This window comes from Mesoplodon densirostris, chromosome 10, assembly GCF_025265405.1.
Source record: "Mesoplodon densirostris isolate mMesDen1 chromosome 10, mMesDen1 primary haplotype, whole genome shotgun sequence".
NCBI classification, from domain to species: domain Eukaryota; kingdom Metazoa; phylum Chordata; class Mammalia; order Artiodactyla; family Ziphiidae; genus Mesoplodon; species Mesoplodon densirostris.
Window position 1 is genome coordinate 70,360,406 of NC_082670.1, and position 19,942 is coordinate 70,380,347.

At 54.1% G+C, this 19,942-nt stretch overlaps 2 protein-coding genes across 6 annotated transcripts in view; both read right to left on the bottom strand.

Annotated features, from left to right (window-relative positions):
• Positions 1–18,096, bottom strand: part of PFKFB4 (6-phosphofructo-2-kinase/fructose-2,6-biphosphatase 4) — a 40,223-nt gene extending 22,127 nt beyond the window's left edge. For 2 of the 5 annotated variants that reach the window (XM_060109233.1, XM_060109231.1), the window contains exons 1-4: positions 13,960–14,107; positions 8,067–8,183; positions 7,811–7,907; positions 1,562–1,628 (exon numbers count right to left, since the gene is read on the bottom strand). In XM_060109233.1, coding sequence (XP_059965216.1) covers positions 1,562–1,628; positions 7,811–7,907; positions 8,067–8,183; positions 13,960–14,056 — 378 coding nt within the window. In that variant the 5' untranslated portion in view covers positions 14,057–14,107. Of the gene's footprint in view, positions 1–1,561; positions 1,629–7,810; positions 7,908–8,066; positions 8,184–13,959; positions 14,108–15,028; positions 15,262–17,988 lie in introns of those variants that run through there. The other 3 variants (XM_060109232.1, XM_060109234.1, XM_060109230.1) reach the window with 3 other exon arrangements.
• Positions 18,097–19,477: 1,381 nt separating this feature from the next.
• On the bottom strand, positions 19,478–19,942 carry UCN2 (urocortin 2). Its single transcript, XM_060111256.1, has one exon. The coding sequence runs from the start codon at positions 19,903–19,905 to the stop codon at positions 19,567–19,569; it is 339 nt and encodes a 112-aa protein (XP_059967239.1). The 5' UTR covers positions 19,906–19,942; the 3' UTR covers positions 19,478–19,566.

Genomic DNA, 19,942 nt, shown 5'->3' on the forward strand with positions numbered 1-19,942 from the left:
AAGAAGATGGGAGGGGAGTGGGGACTCAGTTGTGAGAAAGCAGCGGGGGTGGTTTAACAAAGTAAAATATATAGGGCTTCCCTGGTGGCACAGTGGTTGAGAGTCCGCCTGCCGATGCAGGGGACACGGGTTCGTGCCCCGGTCCGGGAAGATCCCACATGCCACGGAGCGGCTGGGCCCGTGAGCCATGGCCACTGAGCCTGCACGTCCGGAGCCTGTACTCCGCAACAGGAGAGGCCACAACAGTGAGAGGCCCGCGTACCGCAAAAAAAAAAAAAAAAAAAAAAAAAAAAATATATATATATATATATATATATATATATATGACATTTCTCTGAGCTGCTGGAGAAGAGTTTCCTGATGGAAAGGGTCCCCCCAAGGACCAAGCATTGTGGAGAAGACTCACCATAAAGCACATCACCTTGAAGACCCTAAAAGCTTCCCCAGAGGAAGGGGCATGAGAAGACCCCCGTTTCCTCTAGGAAATAAAACTTTTCTTTTTTTTTTTTTTTAACTTCTTTTTGGCCGCAACATGCTGCTTGTGGGATCTTAGTTCCCTGACCAGGGATTGAACTTAGGCCCTCAGCAGAAAGAGCATGGAGTCCTAACCACTGGACTGCCAGGGAATTCCCTAGGGATAAAAAACTTTTAAGGAGGATCAGCAAATCAGAATGACATCAGACTTTCCCACAGCCACTCTAGAAGCCATAATACAATGGAGCAATGTCATGAAAATTCTAAAGGAAACATTCTTCCCACCCATCCATCAAATGTGAGGATAAAGAAAAGACATTTCTAGACACGCAAAGTCTCACAAAATTTACTTACCAAGTACCTTTCTCAGAAAGCTATTAGAGGATGTGCTCCAACAAAACAAGTCAGTAAAGCAAGGAAAAGCAAGACATGGGATCAAAGAGCAGGACATTCAACTCAGGAGGGAAGAGAAGGAAATTCCCAGGGTGACAGCTGTGCCACAGACAGACCTAGAGGGTAACTGATCTAGGTGGGGCTGGGGGACAGAGCTCCAGGATGCATGCCTTCAAGAGGAAAAAGGAAGGAAAAAAATAGCCCGTGTTTGACTACGTAGGGTTGGGGTAGGGTCCTTTCCTGCAGACATCCTTGCTCAGCCTTGTCCCACCTGTCCATCTGACTGGAGGGGCCAACACAGAGGGGGAATTCCCTTACCCAGCATTCAAGTGATTCCTGAATAGCCACCAAACGTTGGGCTGGATGCTCTCCACACCAGGAGAAATCACATTTGCTAAAGACTTAGGTAACATGACACCTCTAACTTGTGGAGTGGCCAAGAATGTGAGTATTCAGAGGGAAGTCCTGCAGGGTCAAACACAACCACAAGCCCAGAGGGAAATTCCTGGCCCACATCTCGGCCTCTGGCTTCTTCCAGCACAGCAGCTGCAGACTTCTTCCCAGGGGCTGCATCCAGGGGTATCTAGGGCCACATACACCCTGCCTTCCCCTCCAGATGCCTGATAAGTAAAGGGGTAGACGTATGTGGGCTCCCACATGCCACTCCCAGATACCACCAGGGTGTTATACTCACCGCCACATGCCCCCCCTCCTCACTAAGGAACCGCCGGACGTCTCGGAGGGCTGCCAGGGCACACTGCCTTCAGAAAAGAAAACACAGGTCAGCCAAGCACCTGACTGGTTGCTGCAGGGCAGTAGTTCAGGGATATATCCTATGCCAGATAGGAGACGGGGCTGCCCCCGGGGCCCCTTCTCTCTTCTCAAGGTTTCTCTTTCCTTGGGAAGATTTTCAGTGTTTGGTAACCCTGCTCCTATAGGTGGAAGGTTATGTGTTCCTGGCCATCAGGAATACTTTTTTTTTTTTTTAATTGGAGTATAGTTGCTTTACAACATTGTGTTAGTTTATACTGTACAGCAAAGTGAATAATCTATACGTATACATATATCACCTCTTTTTGGATTTCCTTCCCATTTAGGTCACCACAGAGCACTGAGTAGAGTTCCCTGTGCTATACAGTAGGTCCTCATTAGTTATCTATTTTATACATAGTATCAGTAGTGTATATATGTCAATCCCAATATCCCAATTCATCCCACCACCCCCTTTCCCCCTTGGTATACATACAGGAATACTTCTTGAAATACCACTTTTCTGTACTTTCCTTCTTCATCTCGTCATGTACAAATCCAGCCTGCCATTTTGCCATATTCATGATTTCTAAGTGTCATGCATTTCCCCTATCAAAATAAGCACTTTTAAAACCAGACACTCCCTTGTGTGTGTGTTGGGGGCACGGCAGGCAGTGCTGGTGGTGGGACAGGAGAGACAGTACTGCTGGCCCCCAAGGCAGCATTAAGCTTAATGTTCAATTTTCCTTTCTAGAAGGGAGATGTGGGCTAAGAATGCCACCTGGTGTATCAGCAAACAAAGGGTGTTGCAGCCATCAAGCTATCAGTCACTGCAGCCGCCCCCATAGGTGCCCCCTCAGGGGACTCAGAATGGGAAAGAATAGGACACTGGCCCCAGAGAGCTGAGGTACATATCAAAGGAATGATTTCAATGAGCCCACACATGGCACCTACCTTATCTCTGCAGAGCAGTCCCTCAGTTATCTGAGAGGCTGTCTTCTAGGCTTAAGCCTCAGTTTTGTTCACTGAATAAAACATAAGTCTCAACTTTTAGGCTGTTCATTTCTTTCAGTGGACCAAGAACGCCCTACATGATCCCTTCTGGAGGAGGGTGCCGTGTCTCTGCCTCTCGCACCCGGGTCCACAGGTGCTCTGGAAGGGCAAAACCCTCACCATGACTAACCACTGACTACACTGCCTGTCCTCAGACATCTCAGCCTTTCTGTTTATTGCTGCAAAATGGACTGCCACATATAAGGATCTTTCTGACTTTATCCATTTCCCCTATAAGGTCCAAAGATAGATAAATCACTTTGACTTTTTATCTATGCAGGGGAGCAGAATTTGCCACCCCAAAATATGTCTCTTTGGCATAAGGATTATTTTAGGCTGATTATTTTTAAGACACTGCAGACACAGGAGCAGCTCTGAAAACATGAGTAGAAGTTACCCTTTTTTGAGAGACATTTACAAGTATACGGGAAATCTCCATTTGTAAGGGGGTCTCCATCGCTGTACCAGGAGGAGGGAGATGACCTTTATCTCTAGAAACTATTATCAATGCTGAAGGCACAGATTGAGTGATTGATTTAGGCCACGCCAGATAGCTTGCAGAATCTTAGTTCCCAGCGATTGAACCCAGGCCCCCGACAGTGGAAGCTCCAAGTCCACAGCCAGGGAATTCCCTGAAGGCATAGATTTAAATCTGCATAACAACCTTACCCTCGTTTACCGAGCTTTTCCGGGTAAATTCTCCTGACTCCTCACCCCCAACATCTTCTTTTCTCTTCAGCTGAAGATGGTATTTAAGGGGAGGGCTTCCCAGGTCTCTCACATGTATGTAGGAGGTATACGTGCTATTAAACTTTTTTTCTGTCCTGTTAATCTGTGTCATGTCAATTTAATTATTAGACCAGTCAAAGAACCTAGAAGGCAAGAAGGGAAAATTTTTCCTCCCAAACACTATTACCTGTACTTTTTTGATGTAAAAGTAAAGTTAGATCTCCCATTTGTTTGATCTTGGGATTTTGTGTGTAAACCCCTAGTGCATCAAAGGACTGTGCCAGGCCAAGCCAGGCCAGCGTGCCCAAGCATGGAAACAGAGGCCGACCAGACTGCTGGGGTCACGAGGAAACTGGGGGCAGAGCTGAGTCCAGGTCACTGGAAGGAGCTCTGCTCTTATGCCTCCTTGTGACCTTTCTGTGCTCTATTAGGCCTTTCAGTTAAGACCCCAAAGTGCTTTCTTCTGCCAAAAAACCTGAATTCTGAGAGTCCAGGAAGCTGGCATTGATAAGGACAGAGTAAAGGGACAAAGTAGGTGACTAGTTAATCCCACTAAGGGCTCAGGGAAGTAAAGGAAAAAGTATGGGAGACCTCTATAAGAAAATGATCACTCAAGAAAGCAGGTTTGCTTAACCACAAAACCAAGCAGGCTTGCTTAACAACAAACCCATGCAACAGAAGCATGAGACATGCCTCCAGACAATAAAACAATGGTGGAATGAAACCCACATCCTGCCCAGTGGTAAGTTAATGATTCCTAGGACATGCTCTTTTGTGCTCACTAAAAACAAAAGTATAAGGAAAGGGTGACATTATACTGAAACCTGAGCTGATTTACCATATTTTAGTATACATTACCATCTTTTTGCTCATTTCCATTGCGCCATGACAGTCCCAGTTTGACCACTAGGGACAAGAAAACTCCGCCCCCCACCCCCATGTGGAGGAGGAGGAGCTGATGATGGAAGCTTGACGTCTACTCAAGGATGAGGAAGAAGATGGTCTTCTCCCCCTCCTCACTTTTCCTTTGATTATAAAACTGTAGCCTACTAAGTTCTCGGCACGGTGCCCTCCTGCCCACCCACTTGTAAACCTCACAAGTGTCCTATTCTAATAAATCACTTATCTATCACTTTGTCTCTCGCTGAATTCTTTCTGCACTGAGACATAAAGAACCAGAGCTTCTCAGAGCCCCCCACATCCCTGAGACACATTTCTACAGTTTCAGCATGGCTGGGGCCATTTCTTGCCACCCACATTTAGAGCCCCATGTTCTGGGCTAAGATCTCTGTGGGCTGCTCTGGCTGAGGCTGCACCAAGTAGGAGGGATCTCAGGGCCCAGGTGGAGATGCTGGGGGAACAGCCTGGGAGCCTGCACACGTGTGGGTGTGAGTGTGGATGGGCACGCACGCACATGCATAGGTGGATATGTGTATGTGTAAGTCTGTGAGTGAGCACCTGTGAACATTCCTTGGGCCCCTGTGGAAGTGCAGCTGTGCACATACAAGAGGGTGTATGTGGTTTGATAAATACATTTGGTCTTTGTCCTGGGTTCTTGGCAGAGCTCCTAAGACCCTTGGAATTTCTTAAGTGATAGGAGTGATTTTTGTCATTCACGAGGAGCCCCTTCCAATCACACCTGAGCTGATGCTAATGTAGTGACTCAGGCTGGGTCCCCTAGACAGCCTCAGCATGGGGCTGATCACCAGAAAGTGATGAAAGGGCTGGAACATTCAGCCCTGCCACCATCCTCCAGGAAGGGAGATGGAGGCTGAAGATGAATTGAACGATGAGAGTTGAAGAGCTTCCAGGTTGAAGAGATGAGGTGCTGGGAGGGTGCCAGACCCCGAGACGGCTGGAAGCTCCCCACACTGCCCCCTTCCTTGCCTGTGCATCTCCTCCACTTGGCTGTTCCCGAGTTGTATCCTTTATAATAAACCAGTAAACACAACTCAAGTATGTTCCTGAGCTCTGTGAGCTGGAACAGTAATCTGCTGAAGAGGGGGTTGTGGGAACCCCCAATTTATAGCCAGTTAGAAGTATGGGTGCCCCCCGCCGAGACTTGTGACTGGTGTGTGAAGTGGGGTCAGTCTTGAGGGACTGAGTCCTTAACCTGTGGGAACTGATGCTAACTGCAGGTAGACAGGGTCAGAATTGAATTGAACTGTTGGATACCAGTTGGTGTCAGGAGGATACACACGTGTGTGAACGCCCACGTGTATACATACGGTATGTGTACACACCTTCCTGCGGTATGTGACTGTGTGCACATATATGAGGGTGCCTGGTGTGTATTTACACACATACCCATGTGTACACAAAGAGGGAGCACCTGCACATGTACACATGGCTGTACATGCCCTCTTCTAGATCTTCCACTGTGCCCAGTGTTAGGGACAGACTTCCACATTGTGTAGCTCTAGGAAGCTCAACAATGTGTACGTACCTGGGCCTCTGGGAAATGCAGGCTTCCCTTCCCAGGTTTCCCATTTTTAAAAGGTCTGATCTAGGGGCCTCCCTGGTGGCGCAAGTGGTTGAGAGTCCACCTGCCGATGCAGGGGATACGGGTTCGTGCCCCGGTCTGGGAGGATCCCATATGCCGCGGAGCGGCTGGGCCCGTGAGCCATGGCCGCTGAGCCTGCGCGTCCGGAGCCTGCGCGTCCGGAGCCTGCGCGTCCGGAGCCTGTGCTCCGCGACGGGGGAGGCCACAACAGTGAGAGGCCCGCATACCGCAAAAAAAAAAAAAAAAAAAAAAAAAAAAAAAAAAAGGTCTGATCTTTCTATTTTGCCAATTATCTGTGGGACGTTTTGGGCTGGTTAATGGGAAATAGCCCCATAGCCCAGGGGCCAGACCCAGGCTTTGGATACACGAGGGAGACTTTCTAGGAACAGCCAGAGGGTGTGCCTACAGAGAGGCACACGTGAATCTGCCCCCAGCTTCTACTGCTGGGGTCTCTGTTCCAGCTGGGTGACCCTGAACCAGCTTCCTTACCTCTTCTGAGTCTGGGTTTTGCCATGAGAATTAATCCCAACGTTCCTACCTTCAATGGGCAGTCTGAGCAGAATGACCAGCGAGCTCTGGGAATGCTAGCTTCTTTCTTCTCCCCACAAACACTCTGTATTCAGACAGGCCTGGCTTCAAATCAAACTCTGAGGGATCCCAGACAATACCACCACTTCCTGACCTCAGTCTCAGCATCTAGGGGAGTGAGGCACCACAGCCCACTGTAGGGAAGATCAAAGCAGCTAATGAGTGCCCACAGCTTGAGGTTGTTGCAGAATTTGCATTTGATGCAACCTTTGATCTACAAATTGAGTACTTCCGGGATGATGGACAGGACAGTTTTTAGTGGTACATAGGGTTAGATTTAAGTCTGGACTCTGTGAGGTTACTTGGGATCTTGTGTGAGACTGCTGAGCCTCAATTTCCTCATCTTTAAGTTGGTGGGCAGGGGGCAGCAATGGGCATCACACACGCAGCACACAGTAGATTCAAGTATCAGTGCCCTCACCTTTTGTCTGGGTCGTTATCACAGAGGGCCTACCCTTGAGTTTTACCCACAATTCACAGTTCGGCCCCAGAGACCTGAATGTCAGACTCCACTTCCCTTCTTGGTGCAGCAGCCCGCCCAGCCCCACTGACCCAACAGCAGAGGCACGGAAGGGCCAAGCCCCACAATGGGGAACTCCTGCCCCCTGGTGGCCAGAGAGGGAGCAGGCCAACCACAGCATAGCATAGCTCCTCAGACCACAGCTGGTGCTCAGTTTTTCTGGAGAAAGCAATCAATTCAAGTCTGAATGGAGAGGGAGAGTGGGTATCATATGCAAATTTCCATCTCGTCGCCCAGCAACACTGAGGCAACTTCAAAGGAAAGCCAAGGCCTACCCGACACATGCCAAGAACATGACAAGCATCCTCCAAATATCAGTAGGAGGCTTATCCTGCGGCAAGGGAGGAAACGCCCCAGTTCTGGGTCTGATCCTTCTGGCTTTTCGAGAAGGTGTCAGGAGGTAATCCCATTCCCACTCTGCCGCACCCCTGAGGCCTGTATCTCTGCTTCACCTAGGGCTCCCCTCCCTATCAGAGCCCATCCCCATGGATGGCCTGGGGTAAGTCAGCCAACTGGCCCTGGCTAAGCCTCCACCATCTCCCTGAAGCTCCATGCTCCCCTCCCACAGATATCCCACAGGGCAGGGCAGGGCAAGCCACCAAGGGGCCAAATACCCACTCCCTTTGTCCCCAAACCCAGCACATCCTCACCCCCACCACATCCTGAGAGGTCAAGAAACCAGCCCTGTTACAGCCCACAGGGTAGGGCAAGGCCAGGTCTCAGGAACAGCTTGGTCATCACTAGCAACTGGGCTCCAGGGCCTTCCTCATAAACAAACACACATACGCACACAAACTCACTTCCTGATTTTCAGGCCCTCTTCATTGTCTGGAAGAAAAAACTCAAAAGACTTGTATGTCTTGACCATGTCCCGGCGATACTGGCCAACGTTGAATTCTGGGGGAAGGGAGAGGCTCAGTTTTCACACAACAGCATCCCTCCCCAACCCCTGACCTTGACCCACCCCCAGGCCCTGTGGCAGTCCAGCCTTCTCACTCCTCCCCTTTCCCCCACAAAGTCCCAAAGCCCCCTTGGAAAGCCAAGGCTGAGTCTCACCCCGTGTGGGCACGCCAATCCAGTTCAGGTAGCGGGTCAGCTTCTTAGAGATGTAGGTCTTGCCCCTGGCAGGCAGCCCCACCATGACAATGAGCGTCGGGCAGTTGGTCATGCAAACTGAAAGGCAAAGAGCAGTGTCTGAGGAAGCTGGACCCCTCCCAGTGGGCCCCTCCTTCCAGGCCCGGCATCAGATGTGCCTTCCCAGGCTCCTGGCAGCAGAGAGCTCCCTGGGCACCCCCAGACCCTGGTCTCTAACCAGCGCTGGCATGCCCAGTTCCCCAGGCCTGTCAGTGCTCAGGGAGACGCCGCGGGATCTCGCCAGCATTTACCCTGATGTGCACCATCAGATATAAAGCTGGAGCTGCCACGGCCCTGGCTAAACTCTGCAGGGGAATTCCCCTGGCAGGTGGGACAGAGCCAAAGCCCAGTGGGGTATTCAACGTCTGCCTGTCATCCCGGAACCCGTCACTCAGCATTCCTGCTCACACAGCACCACTGCTTCCGCTCCCCAGGGGGAATTTCTCTTCATCTACAAAGCCCGGAAGCTTCTTCTGCAGTCAGCCCTTCCTCCAAGGCACCTGCATGCCCACCTGCTGCGCTCTCTCCCTCAACCCAGTCATCTTGCCAATGAGTCTGCTCTGCACAACTGATCACTTGGGGTGAAAGCAGCCCAGCAGTGTCTGAGCCATTCAGGATCCTGAGGCCTGGCAGATTTGGTGCTCAAAAATTGTGGGCAGGGAAGGAGACGGAGGCACCTCAAAACCCACCAGGGTGAGGGCCACAAGGGGCTGAGACCAGAGACCCAGGCCAACGCCACAAGGGCGGTCCCTCTGATAGCCAGCCACCGCCATCCCATGTGCCACCAGGTCGGTGTGCCAAAAAGAGAAGCTGCCAAGGCTAGAGGCGGGAAAGAGTCTGCACCCAGCCCCCAAATCCATGGTCCACTAAGACAGACACCAAGGCAGCAGAACTGCCAGACTATGGGATCCAGCTCCGCTTTCAGTGTGGTCTCACCTCAGAAGCCTCAGGAAGCTTCCCTTTCATCGTCCTCAGGACCTGGGCCAGGTAAAACCACGGCGGACAGATGGACAGAGGTGGGGACCTGTCACTACCCCTCCTTTGCCCACATGGCTCTGCAAGTGCTTTCACCTGGTAGCCCTCCTCAGACAGACTGCTGGACCCCACCCTTCAACCTGTCTCCCTCACTGGAGATGGAGTGCAGAGGTGGTCAGAGTCAGTCAGGCCTGGGTTCCTATCTTGACTCTGACACTTACTGGCAACTCTGAGCCTTGGTGTCCTCACCTGTAAAATGGGATGATAATCCCTCAGCGACGCCTAGCAATATCCCCATGTAAGAGCTGGAACACTTCCAGGAAGCTGTGCCCTCTGCCTGGACTTGGCAGCCTGCCCGGCTAAGGACACAGATGTATCTCAGGACTGCCCTTGGGACTTGGGGTGCAGAGGCAACTGTCTGTCTCCAGGCAGGCCCCGAATAGAAGTAAAAGACCCTGCTTGCCAGTGGGGGCTCCGTCACTCCTGTGCATGACCTTTGGGCAAATGTGACCCATTCTGCAAGCCCCAGGGGAGAGAAGGAGGGGATCCTGCAGACACAGCCTGACGGTGAGTAAGAGTGAGGAAACTTGCAGAAAAACCTCAGCGTTGGGACTTCTCTGGTGGCACAGTGGTTGAGAGTCCGCCTGCCGATGCAGGGGACACGGGTTCGTGCCCCGGTCCGGGAAGATCCCACATACCGCAGAGCGGCTGGGCCCGTGAGCCATGGCCGCTGAGCCTGCGCGTCCGGAGCCTGTGCTCCGCAACGGGAGAGGCCACAACAGTGAGAGGCCCGCGTACCACAAAAAAAAAAAAAAAAAAAAAAAAGACCCAAAACCAAAACCAAAACCAAAAACCTCAGCATTGGCTAAGCTGAGAGAAAAACAAGTTAGGCAAGGCCCTGCATCCTGAGGGCCAGGCCAGTGCTGCTGAGTCCTGGGCTGTTTGCACAATTTCTGGCCGGTTGGCCAGGGCTCCCAAGCAACCACAATGCAGTGCATCAGCTACTCACTGTGGGGAAAACCTGCGCCCAGCCTGCTCCCTCTGATGAGGCCACCCCTTCCCATTGCTCCCTGAAGGGCTCTCCCACGACCCCAGGGCTGAGGTTCTGCATCACCTCTTCACAGCTTCCATCTTCCCAGAGTCGCCCCTGGCCTCCTCCCACGGCGTTTGGTGACAGCATCCCCCCGCCCCATGCACAGCCATGGTGGGCAGGCAGGGCAGCAAATCAGGGCTGGGCACAAAATGAGAGCAATAAATTACCTATCACCTCTGTTCCTCAAGATAAGATCCCAAGTCAATGATACAAAAGAAAATTCAAAGTACAAGTATATTCACACCAGCCCTGCTTGCAACAGCAAAACACTGGGGAAGTCCCAGCAATGGAGAAATTGCAAACCGAGGCCCACACGGAGGGAACACATCTGAACCAAGGGCAGGTGGACCAGGTGAGTGGGGGCATGCAGTTGGAGCTGCAGCTCTGGGCCTTCAGGACCTCAACACTGAGCAACAGGACAGCAGAACACACAGTTCAGAACATGGGGCATGTGCGGAAGGAAATCTGAAGATATGTCAACTCAGCTTTTCTCACTAGTTCCTGTAAATTATCTGTAAATTTGCTCAAGGCCACAGGAGCCCAAGGAGTCGAGAGGCTGAGACAAGCCTGGAGCTGGTGACTACTTTCTGGTGGTACCTCCGCAGGGGCAGCCACAAGTCCCTGGAGTGGGTTCCAGAACTGAGTCTTGAACTGCACCTGCCCCGACTTCCTTGGGCCAGGCTGGGGAAGGGAGAGTTCTTTAAAATAAAGCAGGGCCTCCCTGGTGGCGCAGTGGTTGAGAGTCCGCCTGCCGATGCAGGGGATACGGGTTCGTGCCCCGGTCTGGGAGGATCCCATATGCCGCGGAGTGGCTGGGCCCGTGAGCCATGGCCGCTGGGCCTGCGCGTCCGGAGCCTGTGCTCCGCAACGGGAGGGGCCACAACAGTGAGAGGCCCGCATACCGCAAAAAGAAGAAAAAAAAATAAAAAATAAAATAAAATAAAATAAAGCAAACTGGCATCACTGTCCTGTTCAGAGGGGACAGAAAGTTGTCTCTCCTACTGTCCTGTGCACACTCCAGTTGTGGCCTTACCCAGGCAGTCTTGCCACCTTTTGGCTACGAAAAGCTATCAAATACTGTCCATTCTGCCATGTTCCCTGAGTCCCCTCTCCATCTCCTACCCCATCTGCCCCCAGAGCTCCTCCAGGTCAATGACCAGAAAGGTGACAGCTTCCAGGCCCTCTGTGTAGCCCTGAATTCTATCAAAAGGAGGAAGAATTGCTCATGAAGAGTGGGGGAGGAGAAGGCAGGGAACATCCCTCAGCCAACCAGCCTCTGTTGCCCTGAGGAGCTCGGACTAGACCCCAAAGACAACCCACCACACAGCACAGACTAGGGCCCCTCATCCTCTTCTCTATAAAGCCCTGCGATCAAGTCAACTTCCACCCACCTTGACCCTCAGGTTCCCACCTGTCCTTGTGGTCCTCCAATCTAGTTAGAAGCCCACTATGCAGAGGGTAAAATACTGCATGAATACGGGCTTGGGACCTGAGGTTCTGGTTCCTTGTTCATTCCCTGCTTACTCCCTCCTTGCTGTGAACTGTGAGACCCTAGCCTAGGGTCCAAACCCCCACACAATTTGCAGGTCTCATCTTTAGCCCCTTGGGTGCTACCTCCTCCTCCAGGAAGCCCTCCTGTGCCAGGCCAGCTCACAGTCCCACCCACTGCAACACCCTGAGGCAGTGCCATGGCACAAGCCCCTCTGCTCAGGCCAGAGCCACATTTTAGTTGCATACCTGGAGCTTGGAGAAACACAGGCCTGCCCCAGAGGCAGTTAGACCTGGGCAAGTCCCCTCCCATTGGGCCTCAACTCCTTTGTCACATGAAAGAGGGTTGGCTTGGAGCTTCAATCCCTGACTTTGAGGTATGGAGAAGCAAAGAAACAACAGTGATGATAAATTACAAAATTACCTGCTACCATTTATCAAGCACTTATCAAGAGGCTCACAGGACTTCCCTGGTGCCAATGCAGGGGACATGGGTTTGAGCCCTGGGCCAGAAAGATCCCACATGCCGTGGAGCAACTAAGCCCGTGTGCCACACTACTGAGCCTGCGTGCTGCAACTACTGAAGACCGCACGCCTAGAGCCTGTGCTCCACAACAAGAGAAGCCACCGCAATGAGAAGTCCGTGCAACGCAACAAAGAGTAAACCCCACTCGCCGCAACTAGAGAAAGCCCACGAGCAGCAACAAAGACCCAATGCAGTCATAAAAAAAAATATATATATATATATATATATATATATATATAAACTTATAAAAAAGAGGCTCACAGCAGCTTCATAGTGCAAGGATGATGACTGTCTCAGTCTCACAGATAAGGAACCTGAGACCTAGAGGATCAGGTCACCCAAGGTCACCCAGCTGAGCCACGATGCAGCTTGAGTGCTCCTGCCTCCAAAGTCCACGTTCTCACTCCTTCTCCTTTATGTAACAACAGAGGCCACCCCCTAGTTAGTACAATACAGCTCTAACACGGACTGACTAGAAGCACAAGAGAAAGGGGCCTAGCCCTCCACACACCTCCAGAAGTCTGGAAGGAAAACTGGCTAGGGTGTAGCCATAGTCCCTTAGGACTGAATACTGACTGGAAAGCCATGGCCCCCGGGCTAAAAGCAGGGTCACAGTTTCAGCAGCCCACCAGGACCTACATTATGGTCAGAGTCACGACCCACCAGAATGTCTGGTCAAAGCCACGGCCACCCCTACCAGGTTCCACAGTGTGCTAAGAGATGCACACACTCCTCCCCTAGGACTCACATCCTGGTCAAAGCCAAGTCCCCCAGGCTAGCCTCAAAGCAAGACAAGCACCAAGCACTCTCTCCTCTCCTATCATGACCAGGCAGAGGTCAGGAGTACAGGGAGACCCCAGCACGTAACACAATCTCCTGACCTCCATTTCCAAATCTGTATCAGAAGCTGGACTAGATGTTCTCTGAGGACCTTGCCAAGTTGCAAATTTATTACAACGTTTCAGTTACTCCTAAAATAAATCTTTGTTTTTCTTGGTAATAAAAAAGCTGCAGACTCATTTAAGGACAAGCAGAAAATCAATGAAGTGGGTTTAACACCTAGGACCGCAGGAAAAGTAAGCCCCTTAAGGATTCCTTGAATTTCAGCATATGTTCTAGATGTTTCCACCCTCCAGTTTTACCACTCACCCACAACCCCACCTGGATGCTTACACACCCATGGACACAAAGACAGGCCCATATAAAAAAGCGGTCTCACTGTCTCTATCCTGAACACATCTGCACTTCCCTGAAATTCCTCCCAAAACTCGATTTCAGGCCCAGAGACGGGCCTTCCTCCCCGCCTTGGGCCTTTGAAAGTTCTGGGCTCAGAGAGACCAAGCGAATCTCCTAGGGCCAACACAGCTCAGACCCCGGCCTGACCACCCGGCCCACGCTCTCTGGCCAGCTGAGAGGGCAGGACCGAGGCTCCAAGTCCTCCCCTGACCTGAGGCGGTGGGGACAGAGTGGTGTGGGAAGGGTCCTGCGCCCTCCCCTAGGTGATGGCGGCCAGACCTAGCTCCCGCCGAGCCGAGACGTCGCCACACACCTGTGCCCGCCTCTCGCTCTGCTACACCTGTCTCAGGCCTCCCACCTGTTCCTGTTCCCCTCCCACCAGTCACGGCTGCCTCACCTGTCCCCGGTTCCCCACCTGTTCCCGGCTCCCTCTCCATGTAAGACCAATACCCATGCCCATGCACCGCCCTCCCCCTCCCCCGCAGACCCCGCCTCACCACCGCGCTGGCAGGCGTGTAGAGCAGGCCGCCCATTGCTGTACGGCATCCAGATCTTCTTCAGGGGGTTCTGGGTCAGTTCCCGTGGGGACGCCATCCTGGGGCTAGGATGAGTCGGACTGCGCTGCTTCCAACCCAGCAGCCCGGCCACCTCGGGCCACTCGATGCCCCGCCCCTCAGCTCTGCCCCTCAGCCCCGCCCCTCCTGAAGCCGCGTTGACGCCCGTCCAACTCCACGCAGGCCCCGCCCCGGAACGAGTAGGCTCCACCCCAACTGAAGAGCGCCTGGCCTCCTACCACGCATGCTCAGCTCGCCTACTAGCGCGTTTTGGACCAAGCGGGCCCGCCCTGCATGCCAGGATGGAGGACGCGCATGCCCAGCTCCCAGTTTCCAGGCTTGGGTGGTGCAGGCCCCGCCCTGGATGCCGGAGCCCAGCACACCCAACGCGACCCTGATGATTTGCACAGACCTCACCCACGCCTTCGCCCTGGGCGTGCCAGGCTTGCCCCCAGGACACCCGAGATCCCGCTTCCCGCTCTGAGTGACCTCAGGGCCCCCAGGAGGAGGGGTTTGCATGCGTTGGGGTAGGCCTGCGTGACGCGCAGAGCTTAGTTGGTCAGGACCAGCCTGGCGGCCCCTGCGTAACTCTCATCACTGGCCCGGTTGTCAACTCCGCCGCGCCCCACCGGCCTTGTGCTCCGACCCTCTCTTCTGCTCCGAGTCCCGGGACTCTCCACTGCCCACAGGAGCAACCTGCTCAACCACGCTGAAAAAGCTCCTTTATCTCATGGACAGGGACAGAGGGCAAATCTCAAAACTAATCGTGTTTCTCTCTTTGCCTTAGCTGCTGGGGAGCTCGGGCTAAACCCCAGCCCACCTGGAGCACGTGAGCGGTACCTAGTAACCAAGCTCCCTGGGGACTCACCGAACCCTGACAGTATCTTACTTCTCCTTCCAGGATTTCATTTTTACCAATTAAATTTTAAATCATAAGTTTACACATTTTTTTCTTTAATGAGCCTCTGCCTCTTCATCAGGAAAATGGAATACACACTCTCATGGATCTTACCAGATTCTGGTATGCGTTAAAAGTGTCAATATCTGGGCTTCCCTGGTGGCGCAGTGGTTGAGAGTCCGCCTGTCGAAGCAGGGGACACGGGTTCGTGCCCCGGTCCGGGAAGATCCCACATGCCGCGGAGCGGCTGGGCCTGTGAGCCATGGCCGCTGAGCCTGCGCGGCCGGAGCCTGTGCTCCGCAACGGGAGAGGCCACAACAGTGAGAGGCCCGTGTTCCGCAAAAAAAAAAAAAAGAAAAAAAAAAAAAAGTGTCAATGTCTGAGAAATCCATTCTAAAGCACATTAATGTTATCATTTATTATGTTATTTATCTTCCTCCTGTCTCTAAAAATGCAGTGGAGGCAAGGGGCAAGGGAGAGAGCCTGAGTTCGGGAACACTTGGCCTACCTCCTCTCTGTGTCCTCAGCCCAGCCTCTTAAGCTTTGTACACTTTCTGCCCCCGACCTTAGCTGACACTGCTCGAGTCTGGGTCACACTGCCCTCTAGCGATGTCCTCCACCACATCCCCTGGCAGCATCACTGCATCCCCAAGTTCTCTCTGCTTAATGTGTGCCCAGCCAGGATCCAGGGGCTGGGGCATGGAGAAGAGTCTCCACCCAGTGTTCCACAGGGGCAGCACCCCTCCCCCTGCCCTCCTTGCCACACCCCTGCCTTGAGTCAGTCCTCCAAGTCACAGCCCAGCCCTTCAGAGCCTGGCAAGGACCCTTAAGATGACTGATAACAGATGTCTTGCCCACTTCGCAGGAAATGAAGGTTAAGGAGGTCCACGTGCTAGAAGCCCACGCAGACCTTCCCTGGAAGCAGCTCAAGCCGCCTCCCCAGGAAATGCCCTGCCTCAGAGTCGACCACTTCCTCCTTCTTCAGCCTCCCTCTTCAGTGTCCACCGTCCACCTCCTTCCCCACCTTATGCCCAGCAGCTGGCACACCCATAGGCAGCTCCTGATGAGCAGGATGCCCCTAGTAACCTTCCGCCCACTTCCTACTTCTCCAAAGCCACTCATTCTGTTCCTGACAAGTCAGCCCTCCTGTCTGTCTCCTGGCCACTACCAAGGCCATCCTGGGGCCACCCTAGCCTCAGAGACCTTGTCACCACATACCCACACCCTGTCCAACCCCCAGCAGTCATTGCAAAGTCTACTTCATCTAACATCCACAGACACCCTGCACCTTCTCAGGCCTGCCATTCTCCTCTCCAACCTCTTGGAATGTTAGTCAAAGGCTGGGGGTAGGGGACAGCCAGGGCAGGGCAGGAGGCCAGGGCCATGTCTGGGAAGCCATCCTCACCTCCAGAAGTCTGAGTCTGGCTTACCGGGAAAATCAGTGGCTCTGTACCTCCCACTCTTCCCCAGTCTGACCCTGGGCTGACTCAGACATACCTTCCCAAGTCTCTATATCCAGTGCGAGGCCACATGTCAACAGCAGGAGGAGGCTGGAGCCCCTCCCCAAGGCCAGGGTCTACATCTGCTCTGAGGATACTCCCCTCCCATGGCCCCACTTCTCAGGTAGGAAACTGAGGAAGGGGAGAAGGGCCCAGCATCACAGAACCGCCAGCCCACAGTGCAGGATGGACTCAGCTCAGCTCCCAGCCCTTCAGAACCTCACCTCCCACACCTTGTACTGTAACCACACATCCTACCTCCACACTTGCACTCTTGCATGTTCCCTCCATTGAAATGCTCTCCTGACTTTCTGCTCCCTCAGCGCCAATAGATGTCCAATAGAATAACTGGCCCTCATGGCTTTCCCTCCCTGGGGCCATCGCAGAGTGAGCCAGCTCTCCTGGCCCAAGGGTGGGAGGTGTGCTAGGGTGTCAGTGTGCACTTGTGTGTGAACACATCCTGCTCAGCTTTTCCTCGCCGTGAACCTGCCTGGCCTGGCTCCTGTGGTGCCCTCTGCACTGACCACTGGACCTCCTCCCAGACTACAAGCTGTGGGGTGTCCTCAGTCTTCAGTCCTCAATCCTCAAACTCTTCCCAGTCCACGTATCTGCTGGCCAGACCTGGCCAAACCGACAGCCACCCTTTGCAGCATGTGGGCCCAGGGACCTCAGTGCATCCCACACAGACCCACACACCAGTGCACGAAAGCATGGTATGCACACAGCCACTGGTGCACACACACTAACAGGCCCTGCACCCAGGCTGGTGCAGAGACAGGCCAGCTGCAGTGAGGCCTGCTGCTCTCTGCTGTCTTCCTTCCCCTTTATTCCCTCCTCCTCTCCCCTCTGCTGTCACTGGGAGGTTGGGGAGTTCCTAGGAGTTCCAGCTTCCTCTGGCCATTTCTGGCCAAGGATCATCCTGTGTCTCCCTGGGTCCAGAGCTCACACAGGGTGTGAGGTTCCAACTTGGGGGTAGAGAGCCATGTAACCAAGCAGCCCGTGAACCCTGGTCTGCACTTGCTGATTCCAGCCTGGCGCAGGGCACACAGTAGGTGCTCAGAGTGACTCAGGACCAGCCAGAGCACAGAGTAAGGTGCTCAGAGAGGTTCCTGACTGGGACAGAGCACACAGTAGGTGCTTAGAGCAGCTCAGGACCGGCACAAGGCACACAGTAGTTGCCCTAGACATGCTGGTTTAATGGCTAAAGTAACATCACATGAAGAACTTCCCAAATGAGCCTCTGGATATGGCCCCTGAGGGGGGACCTGGATAAACATGACCCCTTGGAGGCCAGCAAAGGGCAGAGCAGAAGGCCCCCTGGGAAGCTCCAGCTGGCTGTCCCTCCCCCTGGGCTGGAGGAAGAAGCTATTTATAGTTCCCCCTTGGCCCAGCTCCTTCTCCCCGGCAAGGCGCCAGTGTTCCCCCTCCTCCATGCCCCTGACCGACTGATGCCCCTAAGAGCACCCCTATTCCTGGAGAGACCCCCAACACTCTCACACCCCTTCTAGCACCACCTCCACTTTGCCCAGGTCTTTTCCCAATCCCCCCACCCTGTCCACCCTGCCCCGTGCCTACCCTGCCTGCTGCTCCCTGACCAGGGGTCCGTCAGGGAGCTGCCTCCTTCCTTGCCTCTGTTCATCCTGCAACCGAACTGGCCTGGGCCGCCGCCCCCTGCAGCTCGGAGTCGGGCAGCCCCGCCCTCCAGGCTCCGGAGAGAGCCAGCAGGCCGGGTGGCCCCGCCTCTCCAGCCCCGCCTTGGGCCCGCCCCCCAGGGCTGCTGACAACTGTGAGATCTCCGTCAGTGCCCCCCCGGCCCTGGGCAGCCACACTTCCGACAGTGCTCTTTCTCCAGCCCTCGTCTCCAGCTGGAGTTGTCTACACTACCCAGAATACCTGCCCCATCTGCAGGCAAGCCTGACCACACTCTCCAGAAGGTCAGCCCATCCCCGGCAGAGCAATGGAGTTGGGGTTGTGAGATTAGGCAAAACATACGCCCTGCACACCAAGGGACAGGTCAGTGAAATTGGGGCGGGGGGAGTGGGGAGAGGAGCAGCGTACCCAGCTATGACTCCGCCCTCGTGTGTCACTGCCTTGGGTGCACACGACTGTGTGATTCTTGTCTGTCCCATTCTCCGGTCACTACATGTATTGAGCGCTTTCTGCGTGCCAGAACCTTCACATACATTACATCACTCAGTGCTCACAAGAAGCTTGGCAGCATCACTCTGCTTTACAGAGGAGAAAACAGGCTTGGAAAGGTGAGGAGGTTTGCTCAGGACAATTCGATGAAGGAGGGGCAGTTGGACCAGAGCCCCAGCAGCCTGAGCTCCCTCTCCCCTGAGCCATGTGTGTCCAAGGGCAGAGGCTGGGTATGCAGGGGGGTGGGTAAGACAGTGCCTGGCTATGTGTTGAGCATGCTTCATGTAGGTTTGGGGGACAAGCTCCTGTTCCTCCCTGCTCCCTCACATGGCCTCACCTTGCTCACACGCACTCACAGCTGTTAGATACACAGAGATGCAGCCACACATGCGTGCACACACCCCCACACACAGGGCAAGGCTGCCACGGCCACAGACCCCCCACGTACGACCATCTCACTGTGCCTGGAGATGCCCCTGATGGCCCCATCCATCTGGGGTGGGTGCTGTCTCATGCATGTGACCCTCCGCCAGCATTTCTCTGTGTGGTGACCTGTGGGAGGACAGGGCAGATCTGTGGGTCTGGTCTTAGGTGGGCTGGTCTCCGATGCGGTGATGGTCTCTTGTGTTGAGGTGCCTGAAAGTGGCATTACAGTGACCACATGTGATGGTGTCCAGACGCTCTGTGACTGGACACAAGTGGGACCCAGACATGATAAGATTCCATGCGGTAGTGACCTTCAGTGGTAGTGTCCAAGCTGTCCAGACATACTGTAAGCCTGTGGGGCTCCTAGGAGTGGCAAGACTCCACTTGGCAACCTGACACAGCAACATCCAGGCTGTCCAGACACACTGTGACTCTGTGAGGCACTCTGATATGACCCCACATGGCAGTGACCTCACGTGGCGGAGTCCTGATGCACCGTGCCCAGATGTAGTACCGTCCAGCTCTGCCGCTACCTTGCAGGTCTCCCCATCCACGCTGGCTCCATCATTGTGATCCCCTCCCTCAGGCTCAGCGGCGGCCAACATGGGCCAGGATGTGGGTATTGGCAGCAGCTTGCTCCCTCACTGCCCTGGCCCGGGCCTGCTCCAGTAAGATCTGCAGGAGGCCAAGGGGGACATCCAGCGAGAGGGTGATGCAGGGGCCAGGGCGGGGGCCAGGGCCGGGGTGGCCCCAAGCAGTGGAGGGGCCTGTGGTGCTGGCTGAAGGGCTCTCCGAGGCCACAGGGTGGGGAGTGGCCTGGGGAAAGTTCTGAGGGAGGAGCTGGAAGCCTGGGATAGGAGTTGCTGGGACAAGCAGAGTCCTGCCCAATGCCAGGACCATCAGCACCAGCAGAGCCCACCTGGTCATCGTGTGGTCAGGCTGCGAGGAGAAAACAGGTTCAGGG